This window comes from Schistocerca americana, chromosome 7, assembly GCF_021461395.2.
Source record: "Schistocerca americana isolate TAMUIC-IGC-003095 chromosome 7, iqSchAmer2.1, whole genome shotgun sequence".
Lineage (NCBI taxonomy): Eukaryota > Metazoa > Arthropoda > Insecta > Orthoptera > Acrididae > Schistocerca > Schistocerca americana.
Window position 1 is genome coordinate 177,279,734 of NC_060125.1, and position 16,537 is coordinate 177,296,270.

At 44.5% G+C, this 16,537-nt stretch overlaps 1 protein-coding gene across 1 annotated transcript in view; it reads left to right on the forward strand.

Moving 5' to 3' along the window:
• Positions 1-16,537, forward strand: part of LOC124622054 (protein Fe65 homolog) — a 267,315-nt gene that overhangs the window by 182,776 nt on the left and 68,002 nt on the right. The window contains exon 2 of the mRNA XM_047147618.1: positions 9,819-9,968. Coding sequence (XP_047003574.1) covers positions 9,819-9,968 — 150 coding nt within the window. The remainder of the gene's footprint in view (positions 1-9,818; positions 9,969-16,537) is intronic.

A 16,537-nucleotide genomic window follows, 5' to 3' on the forward strand; every position in this document is an offset into this window, starting at 1 on the left:
AGTTACTTAATCAAAGAAATGTAAGCACTGAGAAATATGTCGGGGCTCCGTCAGGACATGGGGCCAATTAATGAAGAGAAAAAAAGCGCTGAGCGCCTTTTGTTGTGTTCATTTTTAATACACACACACACACACACACACACACACACTCACACGTACACCACAATATCCGAAACGAAATGAGGTCGCATTGTGGTGTATAGAACAGTATATTCCACGCTGGTTCGGCTCGCACAAGTCTTCGAGTGGTACTAGAACCGTTTGAAAGGGACAAAGCTCATAACACGAAATATGTAGAGAGACTAACTCTTTGATCGTTCTACCGTGCTTGTCTGAGGTAGACATTTACAATATTTTCCACGGCAAGATCTCCAAATAGCATCGTTACCAAACTTATACTTTGAAGTTAGTGGGTTTATATGAAGTTTGTGACAAGGACAGAGGTGAAATGCAGGAGTCCTTCTCCAAAAAGCGTAGGTATTACTGGGTAAGTCGGATTTTCAAGTACAATGAAGCCGACTCCGTTATGCGTTATTGAATGTTAAAGGAGTATGATGTCTCGCCGATGTCACTGTCAGTAAAGACGACGCCTTAGCCTCGTACAAGTACGTGGTTATTCCAAAGCAGCTCTGTAGCTTCAGAAAACGCCTGCACGGAAACTACAGAGCATACAGAAAAATGACATATATCAGTGGATCGAACACCTTTCCAAGATTCGATTAAAAATGCGTGGCGTCGCGTAGTTGCAGGGGACATCACTAGGAGGCAGGCGTGTTGGACCTTGTAGACAGACAGATCGAATTACACTGACGGAAAAAAAAAATCGCAACACCAATAAGGAGTGTTTGACATAAACGAAGGTAGTCGTGAAACTTCATGGCAGATTAAAACTGTGTGTCGGACCGAGACTCAAACTCGGGACCTTTGCCTTTCGCGGGCAAGTGATCTACCAACAGAGCCACCCAAGCACGACTCACGACCCGTCCTCACAGCTTTACTTCTGCCAGTACCTCGTCTCCTACCTTCCAAACTTTACAGAAGCTCTCCTGCGAACCTAGCAGAACTAGCACTCCTGAAAGAAAGGATATTGCGGAGACATGGCTTAGCCACAGCAGAACTAGCACTCCTGAAAGAAAGGATATTGCGGAGACATGGCTGGGGGATGTTTCCAGAATGAGATTTTCACTCTGCAGCGGAGTGTGCGCTGATATGTAACTTTGTGGTATATTAAAACTGTGTGCCGGACCGAGGCTCGAACTCGGGACCTTTGCCTTTCGCGAGCAAGTGCTCTACCAACAAGTTTCATATCAGCGCATATTCCGCTGCAGAGTGAAAATCTCATTCTGGAAACATCCCCCAGACTGTGGATAAGCCATGTCTCCGCAATATCCTTTCTTTCAGGAGCGGTAGTTCTGCTAGGTTCGCAGGATAGCTTCTGTAAAGTTTGGAACGTGGGAGACGAGGTACTGGCAGAAGCAAAACTGTGAGGACGGGTCGTTAGTCGCGCCTGGGTAGCTCTGTTGGTAGAGCACTTGCCCGCGAAAGTTCCCGAGTTCGAGTCTCGGTCGGGCACACAGTTTTAATCTAACGGGAAGTTTCATATCAGCACACACTCCGCTGCAGAGTGAAAATCTCATTCTGGAAGCCGACCGAAGTGGCCGTGCGGTTACAGGCGCTGCAGTCTGGAACCGCAAGACCGCTACGGTCGCAGGTTCGAATCCTGCCTCGGGCGTGGATGTTTGTGATGTCCGTAGTTTAGTTAGGTTTAACTAGTTCTAAGTTCTAGGGGACTAATGACCTCAGCAGTTGAGTCCCATAGTGCTCAGAGACATTTGAACCATTTGAACCATCATTCTGGAAAGTAGTCGTGTTTCTACACCTGATGTCTATTCAAATCTCGCGCCAGTCGGATTAGAGTGGCACTAGTAGCGCCACTATGAGGATGCAAATCAGGTTTGCTTTAAATACACACTGTAAAGGTCGTGACCGTTAGTTACCTTTGAGATTGGACATTATGGGTTGACGTCAATCAGGAATGCATTTAAGGCGACTAAGTCGCCATTATCAACACCTGACTGAGATTGAACAAGGTCGTGTAATAGGGCTACGAGAAGATGGACGTTCTTTCTGCGATACTGTAGAAAGACTTGGCAGGAATGTAGTCACTGTACATCTCTGCTGTCAGCGGTGGTCGTAAGAAGACCGCGAGAGCTATGGACGGTCACGAGGCACTGCCGAGAGGGGAGGCCGTGGTGTTGGGAGTAAGGCTCTGGCGCATCGTACTGCATCCGCAGCACCAATTAGAGGGCAGTTGGCACCACAGTGACACAAAGGATTGTTACAAATCGGTTACGTCAAGGACAACTCTGAGCCAGACAGCCTGTAGCGTGCATTCCACTGAACACGTATTATGTTCGAGTATAATGACTTCTCTGGAGACTAGAAATCTACTCTGTAGGAATCAGCATGGGTTGCGAAAAAGACTGTCGTGTGAAACCCAGCTCGCGCTATTCGTCCACGAGACTCAGAGGGCCATAGACACGGGTTCACAGGTAGATGCCGTGTTTCTTGGCTTCCGCAAGGCGTTCGATACAGTTCCCCACAGTCGCTTAATGAACAAAGTAAGAGCATATGGACTATCAGACCAATTGTGTGATTGGATTGAAGAGTTCCTAGATAACAGAACGCAGCATGTCATTCTCAATGGAGAGAAGTCTTCCGAAGTAAGAGTGATTTCAGGTGTGCCGCAGGGGAGTGTCGTAGCACTGTTGCTATTCACAATATACATAAATGACCTTGTGGATGACATCGGAAGTTCACTGAGGCTTTTTGCGGATGATGCTGTGGTATATCGAGTGGTTGTAACATTGGAAAATTGTACTGAAATGCAGGAGGATCTGCAGCGAATTGACGCATGGTGCAGGGAATGGCAGTTGAATCTCAGTGTAGACAAGTGTAATGTGCTGCGAATACATAGAAAGAAAGATCCCTTATGATTTAGCTACAGTGTAGCAGGTCAGCAACTGGAAGCAGTTAATTCCATAAATTATCTGGGAGTACGCATTAGGAGTGATTTAAAATGGAATGACCATATAAAATTAATCGTCGGTAAAGCAGATGCCAGACTGAGATTCTTTGGAGGAATGCAAAGGAAATGCAGTCCGAAAACAAAGCAAGTAGGTTACAGTACACTTGTTCGCCCATTGCTTGAATACTGCTCACCGGTGTGGGATCCGTACCAGATAGGATTGATAGAAGAGATAGAGAAGATCCAACGGAGAGCAGCGCGCTTCGTTACAGGATCATTTAGTAATCGCGAAAGCGTTACGGAGAAGATAGATAAACTCCAGTGGAAGACTCTGTAAGAGAGATGTTCATAGCTCGGTACGGGCTTTTGTTGAAGTTTCGAGAACATACCTTCACCGAGGAGTCAAACAGTATATTGCTCCCTCCCACGTATATCTCGCGAAGAGACCATGAGGATAAGATCAGAGAGATTAGAGCCCACACAAAGGCATACCGACACTCTTTCTTTCCACGAACAATACGAGACTGGAATAGAAGAGAGAACCGATAGAGGAAGTCAAGGTACCCTGCGCCACACACCGTCAGGTGGCTTGTTAAGTATGGATGTAGATGTAGATGTAGACCCCAAACCACCGCCATTTGCGGCTTCAGTTGCGTTAAGCGAGAGCTCAGTGTAGAGCAGGATGGAAATCTGTTGTATTTTCTCATGAAAGTTGATTCTTCCACGGTGCCAGTGATGGCCGTGTTTTGATTAGTAGGAGGCCAGTTGTGGGTCTCTAACTAACTTGTATGCGTGGTAGCACACTGACTCTATACCTGGAGTTATGGTCCGGGGTGTGATCTGGTATCACAGCAGGAGCACTCTCTTGGTTATTTTCTTTATGTCTCGCAGTTTTCGCGCAGACGTGTTTCGAAATATGAGAGATACTTACGTATAGCCCTGCACATGAACTGAATAGGCAGTGATCTTACGGAAAGGTCTTTCCCATAATTGCCCGCCGGGGTGGCCGAGCGGTTCTAGGCGCTACAGTCTGGAACCGCGCGACCGCTAGGGTCGCAGGTTGGAATTCTGCCTCGCGCTTGTATGTGTGTCATGTCCTTAGGTTAGTTAGGTTTAAGTAGTTCTAAGTTCTAGGGGACTGATGACCTTAGAAGTTAAGTCCCATAGTGTTCAGAGCCATTTGAAACATTTGAACCTTCCCATAATTCGGTTGAAGGGATGTGAGGAAAAGCCAGGAAACTTAAAACAGAATGGTCGATTACAAATCCATTGCGTTAACCGCTATTCCATTGTACTCAGTACACTATATAAACTTGAGATGAGTGTCGTATGACTCCCAACTTGATGTAGGCCTTTTCTTTACTGCGACTGCTTTCGTGTCATTTCCACTTATTACGTTACCTCAGTTGGCCTTAGCAGATTGAGTGGACCCCGTTCGGGATCTTTCCATCCAAGAAAGTGCTAAGGATACCATCGCGATAACCACTGAGCCAGATATTCGACCGTGTAGGCATGTTTTGGCTAAGACAGGTCCAAAGTAGACTTCACTTACAAAATGCGCACAATTTCCTGTCATAGAATCTTAAAAGAAAACCACCGAGCGAGGTGGCGCGGTGGTTAGCACACTGGTCTCGCATTAGGGGGTAGGACGGCGGTCTCCCATTGACTTTCGAGCAGAGTGTGTACAATATTAGGCCTAGCACCGATCCTTGTATGATCCTGGCCACAGCATTCCTGTCATACTAACGTGCTTGCCTCACTTCGCACACAACTGCCTCCCCATCAATGGTTATTAACTACCTTAAGCGTTAATTTCCTGATATGGAAATGGAAATGAGCGTTTGGCGTCAGTGGCTGGGAGGCCCCTTACGGGGCAGGTCCGGCCGCCTTGGTGAAGATCTTATTACATTCGACGCCACATTGGGCGACCTAGACGCCGGATGGGGATGAACTGATGAAGACAACACAACACCCAGTCCCTGAGCGGAGAAAATCCACGACCCAGTCGAGAATCGAAACCGGGCTCCTTAAGACGGCAGTCCGTCACGCTGACCACTCAGCTATTGGAGCGGACATTTCGTGATATTGAAATACTAGACGATAGTATTTTTGCCTTCGTGCAGCATTAGAAGTGACTGTGTTACCACGCACCGAAGTCTGACATTTTTCCTGTAACTATAGAATGTTGAAAAGGGAACGCAACCTTATGTGTAAAGAGACTGTATTACGAAAATTGTACAAACTGGCTACCATTACGCGATTCACATAATTGAAGGCAGCACTGCAGTCTCTGAATTCCATGGTTGTACATTTGTTGATACAGGAACATATCGTTCAGTTTCTTTGTGCAATTCGGACATAGGGTGAGGACGAGTTTTCTAACAAGGGAACCTTCCCATCGCACCCCCCTCAGATTTAGTTATAAGTTGGCACAGTGGATACGCCTTGAAAAACTGAACACAGATCAATCGAGAAAACAGGAAGAAGTCGTGTGGAACCATGAAAAAAATAAGCAAAATATACAAACTGAGCAGTCCATCCCAACATAGGCAACATCAAGGAAACTACGGGTTCAGGTGTGCCGTGGTCGCGTGGTTAGCGTGAGCAGCTACGGAACGAGAGGTCCTTGGATCAAGTCTTCCCTCGAGTGAAAATTTTCCTTTCTTTATTTTCGCAAAGTTGTAGTCTGTCCGTTTGTTCATTGACGTCTCTGTCCACTGTAACAGGTTTAGTGTCTGTGTTTTGCGACCGCACCGCAAAACCGTGCCTTTGTCGACCCACCTAACTTGTACACTTGGCCAATGGGTAAAAAGATTCTTCTACCTTGCCCGATTTAGGTTTTCTTGTGGATATCATAATCACTCCCAAAAAAGTGATCAAAACATAAGAGTTTGTCACATAAACTGCAACAAATGAATGCAACAGTTTCACAGTCGCACAGTTTTCCCTGTGCTCTGTCAAAACATATGTTTTTAACGTTTTCAAATTTTTCCGTGTGTAGGCCGTCAAATCCTGCATATGTCCAAGAAAATCTGAACATGTCCTGGAATTTTGGAGAGCGAAATTGATTATGTGTGAGTGCCTGAACTTTGATAATTGTCACACGATCACGTAAACAATACTGCTCTGTGTACCTGTGCAGCTTCGCAAAATCATAGAATCTTTTCACAAAGTATTTCATTTGCCGAAAACCTCTCATCGGACAGACAGATAATAATTGCTGAAAATAAAAAATGAAACTTTTCACTCGAGGGAAGACTTGAACCAAGGACCTCTCACTCCGCAGCTGCTCACGCTAACCACGGGACCACGGCGCTACTGAGCGCACAGTTTCCCTGTCGTTGCCTATGCTTAGCATAGACTGTTCAGTTTGTATATTTTGCTTATTTTTTGCATGATTCCACACAACTTCTTCCTGTTTTCTCGATTGATCTGTGTTCAGTTTTTCAAGGCCTATCCACTGTGCCAACTTATAACTAAATCTGAGGGGGGTACGATGGGGAGGTTCCCTTGTAAGCAGCATCATTAAGGTATATTTTAAGGAAACGGTCAGGTTGGATAAACCAGGCGACAAAGACGCTACAAATCTTCGAAATCAGTTGTCCGTGACAACACTGATCCAATAAAGTCATGATATTGTTGTCTGTACGCACCGTAGCATTGGCTAACTGAAACCAAAAGTTTACTGTAGCTGGTTTTCGGATAGAATGTTAACAAATTGTTGCATCGCCTGTACGTCGTGTTCTTTGTCCACTGCGTCATGAGAGGCTGCGAAGAAGATTCGCATAAATGACTGTGCACACCAAACACGCACCTTTTGTGCGTGCAGAGGGAACTAGTGCAGCTGGTGTGAATTTTTCCGTAGCACAAGTCAGTGGATACTGTGCGTTCACATATCCTTCAAGATGGAACCATGCCTCGTCAGACCAAACCAAATTTTAGAGTTCTTCCCAATCATGATACGAACCAATGATAGAAAGCTACGCGTCTCCCACCTCCATGTAACAACTGATGAACAACATTGAATTCTGTAAGGGTGGGCGCTATCATCAGAGATAACAGACCAGATCGGTTACATAGCAGTGTCCTCGAGACGTTGTTTGACTCAATAGAATGTGCAGCTTGCTCATTGGTAAACTTTTTCGGATTTAGAACTTACGGTGGACTACATGTGGTTTGATCTGCCACCGTTTCCATCTTCTGCTACTAGTACAACCCCTTGAATGGTGCACATGTTTGGTGCATCCTTATCATACTTTCTTTGAGGGCATTCTGAGTCTCGGCACAGCTGGCAAATGTAATGTATTTTGTGACAGTGAATGCTCCACTCTACATCCAAATATACACTCAGCAAGCCACCTTAGGGTGTGTGGCGGAGGGTACTTTGGGTAGCACTGAAGTTGGATGGGAATCTCCGCGACTGTTTCGCACCGCACTTGGTAAACGAACCAGTTACCGAACATGTTGCTTTCCTTCGGTTCTTTTTCTATTTCCACTGTCAATCCCAGCCGGCGAACAATACCCGAGTACCGATCAAAGAAGAGTTTTATAAGCTACCACCTTCTTGGTTAGACTTCCTGTAGATTCTCCCAATGAAACTCAGTCTGGCATCTGCTTTTCCTGCGATTAATTTTATGTGGTGGTTCCACTTAAAATTGCTGCATAAACTTACTTTCAGATTTTTAATGGCTGTGACTGGTTCCAGTGCTTATTCGGCAGTCGTGTAATCATACAACAATGAATGCTTCTGCATATGTATGCGCTATTATTTACATTTGTTTTCCATGAAGGTCAATTGCCAATCCCCGCACCATGCACCTATCCTTTACAGTTCTTCCTGCATTTCGCTAGGATTGTCTAGCATTGCGACTTCTCTGTATACTAAGAGCACCCTCTGAACAGCCTGATGGAGACTCCGGCGTTATCCACCAGATCATTTATATCTATTATGAAAAGTAACGGTTCTAGAACATTCCATTGGGGTAAGCCAAAAATTACTCTAAATACACTACTGGCCATTAAAATTGCTACACCAAGAAGAAATGCAGATGATAAACGGGTACTCATTGGACAAACATATTATACTAGAACTGACATGTGATTACATTTTCACGCAATTTGGGTGCATAGATCCTGAGAAATCAGTACCCAGAACAACCACCTCTGGCCGTAATAACGGCCTTCATACGCCTGGGCATTGAGTCAAACAGAGCTGGGATGGCGTGTACAGGTACAGCTGCCCATGCAACTTCAACAAATTCATCAAGAGTAGTGACTGGCGTATTGTGACGAGCCAGTTGCTCGGCCACCATTGACCAAACGTTTTCACTTGGTCAGAGATCTGGAGAATGTGCTGGCCAGGGCAGCAGTCGAACATTTTTTGTATCCAGAAAGGCCCGTACAGGACCTGCAACATGCGGTCGTGCATTATCCTGCTGAAATGTAGGGTTTCGCAGGGATCGAATGAAGTGTACAGCCACGGGTCGTAACACATCTGAAATGTAACGTCCACTGTTCAAAGTGCCGTCAATGCGAACAAGAGGTGACCGAGACGTGTAACCAATGGCACCCCATACCATCACGCCGGGTGATGCGCCAGTATGGCGATGACGAATACACGCTTCCAATGTGCGTTCACTGCGATGTCGCCAAACACGGATGCGACCATCATGATGCTGTAAACAGAACCTGGATTCATCCGAAAAAATGACGTTTTGCCATTCGTGCACTCAGGTTCGTCGTTGAGTACCTGTCTGTGATGTAGCGTCAAGGGTAACCACAGCCATGGTCTCCGAGCTGATAGTCTGTGCTGCTGCAAACGTCGTCGAACTGTTCGTGCAGATGGTTGTTGTCTTGCAAACATCCCGATCTGGTGACTCAGGGATCGAGACGTGGCTGCACGATCCGGATAAGGTGTCTGTCATCTCGGCTGCTAGTGATACGAGGCCGTTGGGATCCAGCACGGCGTTCCGTATTACCCTCCTGAACCCACCGAGTCTATATTCTGGTAACAGTCATTGGATCATGACCAACGCGAGCAGCAATGTCGCGATACGATAAACCGCAGTCGCGATAGGCTACAATCCGACCTTTATCAAAGTCGGAAACGTGATGGTACGCATTCCTCCTCGTTACACGAGGCATCATAACAACGTTTCACCAGGCAACGCCGGTCAACTGCTGTTTGTGTATGAGTAATCGGTTGGAAACTTTCCTCATGTCTGCACGTTGTAGGTGTCGCCACGGGCGCCAACCTTGTGTGAATGCTCTGAAAAGCTAATCATTTGTATATCACAGTATCTTCTTCCTGTCGGTCAAATTTCGCGTCTGTAGTACGTCATCTTCGTGGTGTAGCAATTTTAATGGCCAGTAGTGTGTTAAGATTTTTATCCGTTAAGAATGACATACTGTGTCCAGTTATGCCAGGACTGTTCCATCCAATCACAAAGCTGGTCTGGCATTCCGTATGCACGTATTTTGTTTATTAGGTGACAGTGCTGACGTGTATATAATGCCTTCTGGAAGTCAAGGAACACGTTATCTACCTGGGGCCGTATCTATTACCTTCTGCGTCTCGTGGACTAATAGATTCTTGACACTCTCTGGTGTTATCTGCAAACCCATTTTTTCTGTTCTTAACAAGGATGATTCATGCAACAAAAAAGAAACTTTCCTCGGTAACGTTCAGTAGCTTTTTGGATCCCCACCCCCTATATCTGAACCTGTTTTTTTTCCGCGTGCTTGGGATGTAGTACGGTGTTGTAGAGAGCGCCTTGCTTCGGTGTTCCAGGGACGAAGAGAACACGGCGCTGGCCGGCGCGTTGGACAACAACTCGTTCAACGACAACGCCAACACTGTGATGGGCCGGCGCTCTCTCGATCTGACGGCGTCTCTGCGCGCCAAACCAGACCTCATCGAGACGGCGGAACGCCGCGACAGGTGGGGTCTGCTGCTGTGTCACTCCCGCTCTTCCTTAGGCCGGTATTACACTATCAAATATCTTTGTCCAATATCTTTGTCAAAGATATTTGATGGTGTAATTGGGAACTTTGTCAAATGTCGTCCAATATTTGGTCAAATCTAGGGCCTCGCTGTAGATTTGATCAAAGAAGTCGCTTGTCTTCTGTTCACTGCAATGTGACATGTTACCACATGGAGCGCTAGCATCGCTGCATTCTGTCGTCTGTAGTGTTTTTATAAACATTTCGAGTAAATACAATATGTGTGTGCCGACAACTACAAAATTAATAGAGATGTATGAAGCTGATGAGGCACTTTACAACGTGAGGCACGCTGAATACAAAAATAGATTACGAAGATTGGGGACCTGACCTAACCTAACCCTCTCCTGTAGCAAGGGATCGGGGTGTTACAGTGAGCCTGTCTTCTGCACATGTAGCAGTTCTTAAGTGAATACTGTGCTTTGTGATATGAGGATACACTTCATTGAGCACATACAGAAATGTATGCTTATCTATTCTTAAGTAATAGATGTACGACTTGACGTCCTTCACTATAACCTCACGTAACAAGTTTTGTTGAATGCTTTTTTCGTGTCATCGTAAAACCCACGGCTTCACCCAGCTATGTTTCCTTTTTTTTCCCTTGCTTCTCTTCCGCATATGCACACAGTGCAATTGTGGTACATGCAACTGCTGCGGTTAATAACAAGTTGTTGTTGTCAGCCATCTTGAACTATGACGAAAAATATGACGACAGTGTAATACCCCTTCTAGCGCTACGTCAAAGATCTTTGTCAAATATATTTGACAGAATATTTGATCACATCTTTGATAAAATCTTTGGCAAAGAAATTTGATAGTGTAATACCGGCCTTAGACTAGTGCGCACAAAGTAACTTGGCCAGCACCTGCGCAGGAAACGCGGTAGGGGAGGGGACAGCAATAGTGGCCGGGGCTCCAATGTGAATGGTCAGTGTGCGATGGCGGAAGGGCAGTTTGGCACCAGCGTGATGCGCACAAATGCATATTTTGGATAACTTGTAAGCTACAAATAGCGAGTCTACTAATGTTTACGTTAGCAGCTTATGACTATACGAGCAATAATTCGACAAATATACAGGGTGAGTCGCGTAAGACGTAACACCCCCATTATTCCGGGGGCGATTGCACGTATCGACAAGCGCTGTTCGGCGAAACATAGCCGACTATGGGGCACATACTTTGGTAGGTACACAATAATCACAACGTTTATATTGACCGAGATTATGAGGCAAGTACATGTTTTTTAAATGGGGCGCTATACTTTTTTGACCATCATTCGAACGCTCTGGAAAAGACGCGTATAGTGATGTAACGCATGTTGCTATTGTGATTCAAACTTCCCTTAAAAGACGCTGGGAAATGTACGATTGAAGGTCGAGGCGGTCGGAAGCGGCTGCAGACTGTAAACACGCCTCGCGCGACCCGCGGGCCGAGTTGCTGTGCTCTATGCAGCATGCACGGCCTACGCTACGAAGATAAATCCTCACCCGCCCTCTTTTAAGCAAAGTTTGAATCACAATAGCAACATGCATCACTATACTCATCTTTTCCAGAGCGTTCGAATGACGCTAAAAAAAAAGTACGGCGTCCCATTTAAAGAACATATACTTGTCTCATTATCTCTGACAATATAAACGTTGTGATTATTGTGCATGTACCAACGTATGTGCCCCATAGTCCGCTAAGTTTCGCCGAAAACCGCATGCTGATACGTGCAATCGCCCCCGGAATAAAGGGGGTGTTACGTCTTAGGCGACTCACCCTATAGATGTGCTTCGTAGATTATAAGAAAGCTTTCGACAATGTGAAATGGTCAAAGCTATGGATTTCCAGCAACTGTACTTTTCGAACACTGTGACAGTAATAACGCCTTCTTAAACATCTTTTCTACTAATGCCGGCATGAGACACGGGTACATTCTCTCTCCACCATTCTTCAGTGCATACAGTGAGCATAGTATAATCTATGTTATTGAAGGCTGGTGTGACGGCACCTTTGTAGGCGGCAGGAAAATTAAAAATCTCATGTTCGCAGCTGACACTCTGCAACAGACGAGCATCAGCTATAAACTGTCATGTGAAAGTTGGCCAAATGAAGCAGAGAGTATGGCCTTGAAATTAATAATACACAGACCAAAGTGATGTTTGTAGGTCGCAGAAATGACAACAGACTTGGCATCACAAATAGTGCAGGCTACAAGGTCGCCAGTCGCTTCGAGTACTTAGGATCTGTTGTTACTGATACTGGAGATTGCGAGCCTGAGATCCGTAGGGACATTTCGATTGCGAGAAATTCTACAGCAAAACTTACTCGTATCTGGAAGGACACCTCCGTCACTGTCGAGACAAAGCTGTCTCTCATACAAACTCTAATTTTCCCTATCGTAACCTATGCAGCAAAAATGGTTCAAATGGCTCTGAGCACTATGGGACTTAACTGCTGTGGTCATCAGTCCCCTAGAACTTACAACTACTTAAACCTAACTAACCTAAGGACATCACACACATCCATGCCCGAGGCAGGATTCGAACCTGCGACCGTAGCAGTCGCACGGTACCGGACTGCGCGCCTAGAACCGCGAGACCACCGCGGCCGGCCCTATGCACTATGCAGCAGACTTGGGCGATGGTGACAGCAGATTCTCACACGATAGAGGCTCTGGAAATGTGGTGCTGTAGAAGATTACTTCGAATACCATGGACACCCAACCGAACTAACGAATCTATCCTCAGGCATTTCGGCATCAGAACAAGACTGTCGACACATGTCTGTCAGAATCAGTTGAAATACTGGGTGATCAAAAAGTCAGTATAAATTTGAAAACTGAATAAATCACGGATAATGTAGATAGAGAGGTGCAAATTGACACACATGCGTGGAATGACAAGAGGTTTTATTAGAACCAAAAAATATACAAAAGTTCAAAAAATGTCTGACAGATGGCGCTTCATCTGATCAGAATAGCAATAATTAGCATAACAAAGTAAGACGAAGCAAAGATGATGTTCTTTACAGGAAATGCTCAATATGTCCACCATCATTCGTCAACAATAGCCGTAGTCAAGGAATAATGTTGTGAACAGCACTGTAAAGCATGTCCGGAGTTATGGTGAGGCATTGGCGTCGGATGTTGTCTTTCAGCATCCCTAGAGATGTCGGTCGATCACCATACACTAGCGACTTCAGGTAGCCCCAAAACCAATTAACGCCTCAGAGGCCAAGCATGACGAAAGTGGCGGCTGAGCACACGATCATCACCAAACGTCGCGCGCAAGAGATCTTTCACGCGTCTAGCAATATGGGGTGGAGCGCCATCCTGCATAAACATCGTACTTTCCAGCAAGTGCTTATCAGCCAGGCTGGGGATGATGCAATTCTGTAACTTATCGGCGTACTTCTCACCTGTCACGGTAGCAGTTCTGCTGTTCAGCGCCATCTGTCGGACATTTTGTGAACTTTGTATTTTTTTTTTTTTTTTTTTTTTTGTACTAATAAAACCCCATGTCATTCCAAGCATGTGTGTCAATTTTTATCTCACTATCTATATTATTCCGTGGTTTATTAAGTTTTCAAATTTGTACTGACTTTTTGATCACCCTGTATTTTATCACATTGCCGGCCAGAGTGGCCGAGCCGCTCTGGGTGCTACAGTCTGGAACTGTGTGACCGCTACGGTCGCAGGTTCGAATCCTGCCTCGGGCATGGATGTATGTGATGTCCTTAGGTTGGTTAGGTTTAAGTAGTTCAAAGTTCTAGGGGACTGATGACCTCAAAAGTTAAGTCCCATAGTGCTCAGAGCCATTTTATCACATTGCCAGAAGACAAGAGGCAGTGCAAAGAACAATGAGGGAAAAGTCGACACCTAGAGGATGCACAGCATATTGTGAATAGAGCAGATTAAGAGCTTGACTGGGATGGGCATACAGCAAGCAAGTCATGATGCCTAAGACAGCGCTTCATGGGGACAGATGTTCAAAGTCAGTAGATTGTCACTAGACTAGGCATACCAAAAAAGGGGTAGACAGTGTCGCTTTCTACGATACTGTCAATGCAAAATAATGAACATGTGTCGTGGTAATTATTTGTCAGTCTCCTGACAATCTGTCTGAAAATATTAGCAAAATATATTTATTTCATTTATTTACTGTGTGGCATACAGTAAGAGTGTCTGAATCACAAGAACAGCTGCACATATACAAAGATAATTAATCAACTAGATATCAACATTTCAACACAACTCTCCAGATACTGCTTAATTTGAAGCCATTTTATATAGTTTACCAGTCTCATCCCAATCGTCACTGTAGAGAAGTTTTCTAAAGGACTCTTGTAGGCACGTGTGGAATATTTATACAATCCGTCATTCCGCATCTTTAATGAAAGAGTGTGGCACTGGGAAGTACGTATTTGCAGTAGTTTTCCCCATCCTTCTTTATTCCCTTTATTGTATGATTTGAATAACTAGCAGTGCTTGCAGGTCTCTCAGGTACGGTTTTTAATGAGATTTTTCATTCCTTGTTTGACTTGTCTAGCATAAAATTAATGCCTTTGCACATCACCACTCACGTGGCTGATTATGAAGAAATTTTCCTGCACCATCGATTCATGAAGACTGTGGTGTCATTCTATGCAGTAAAGAGATGGCAACAAGACTGCTTGAAGAGCATAGGTCAGCAGGTGACAGTCAGCTGAAGAGGCTGCCCTTTCCGAACATAGCGATGGACCTGCCTAACATTCACTTCTTTCTTGCGGTTCTGCACAGGCGCAAAGTTATTTTGCGCAGCATTGCATTCCTGCATGTTGGAGGGGAGGGGGGATGGCATGGAAAAGTCAAAAGTAACTATACTGTTGGCCATTAAACCTGCAACACCATGAAGGGGGCATGAAATAAACGTAAATTGGCGTGAAGTGTAGCACAAGCTTGGACACGCAAATGGTTAGCACTATAGTTCAACCATACAAAGTGGGTAAGAGTACTGTAATCTAAATTCTAATAACAGTGTGAATCACCTAAAACTTACACTGCAAATATTGTGGAAGTGGAAACTGCTACTGATGTGCAGTTTTCACAGAACTGATTGGTAGTCAGCGGCACGCACTGTTAGCCAATCAACAGATTTTAATAATACTTAGAAAGTATATTTTTTGTGCTAATACACACTTTTTAAGTGGAACGCTGCCTATTGACATTAACAAACTAAAAGTATGGTAAACTAGAATGTCAGTGGTATTCGTTGCAAGATTCTAGTGAGAGTCGTTTACAAGATATCATATGTTGAAAAGTTCCCACACTGACACTTGTACAATTACTGTCGTAGCACACACTAAAGAAAAACACAGGTGCTTACCCTAGTTACGTGGACCATGCTACCATGAAAAGAATTTATAAGATGAACATCATTGAAAGTAAATAAAGAGTAATGGCATGTAGTCAGATTAAATCACGCTAAACTGAGAGAATTAGGTTAGGAAGTCAGATGCTAAAAGTAGAGATGAGTTTTGCTTATTGGCTAGCAAAATAATTGTCTGATGGCAGAAGTATGGAGGATATAAAATGTATGCCTCCAGTACCAAGACAACCTTCTCTGAAACAGAGATATGTGTTAACACAGAGTATTAATTTAAGTGTCATGAAGCATTTTATGAAAAAAATTGTCTGGAGTGTAGCCTGTATGTGAATTTGATACGAATGGTAAGTGATATGGATGAGAACAGAATAGGAGCTTTTGAAATGCAATGCTACAGAACAATTCTGAAAGTTAGATGGGTGCATCCTGTGCTGATCAAAGCAGAACAATATGCATTGGCTGATATTCTCAGGCAGCAAAATATTAAAAACACTGCACACACAGTTGATCACAATTCAGTGGTTAATACATACGCAAGCCCACACAACTAAAAATGATTCACTTGAGGGATTAAATCATTAGTATTCAAAAGAGGAAACAAAGTTTAATTGTTCACTCAAATGTGGATGAATATTTAATTAGTCACTGATTGACTATGTCAACTAGAAAATTTATCAGTTATATTAAGTCCAACAGGGAAGTTCCTCACGGAGAGACAACTGAAAGTTTACTGTCGTTTAGTGGCAGAGTCCATGGTGAAAACACTGGCTATACACTTGTAAATGTTTTGGCAGCACACTGAAAATACTAGCGTTGAGAGTATCTGAGACTGTTTTACATCTGGATCTGACTGGGTAGGTGCCGGGCGGCCACTTAAATATTCATCCAGTGGAAGGTTACTTGTCCTGCATCCAGGTGGGCACATGACAGGCATAGAAAAATAGCCTAGGAACTGTAGTGCCACAGGTGGTGATGTACGTGTGTTGGGGGATGATGCTTACATTGTGAGTTTGCAAGGAGCCTTTCCCAGGCCAGGTGGTAAATGTGTTGTTATTTACTGGTGGTGCATGAAGTGACTCACTTCGGGTATGAGGTAGAAAACTAAAGCACAGGTAGACACTGAAAAGCAAGTTTATTGAAATGAATATAAAACTTC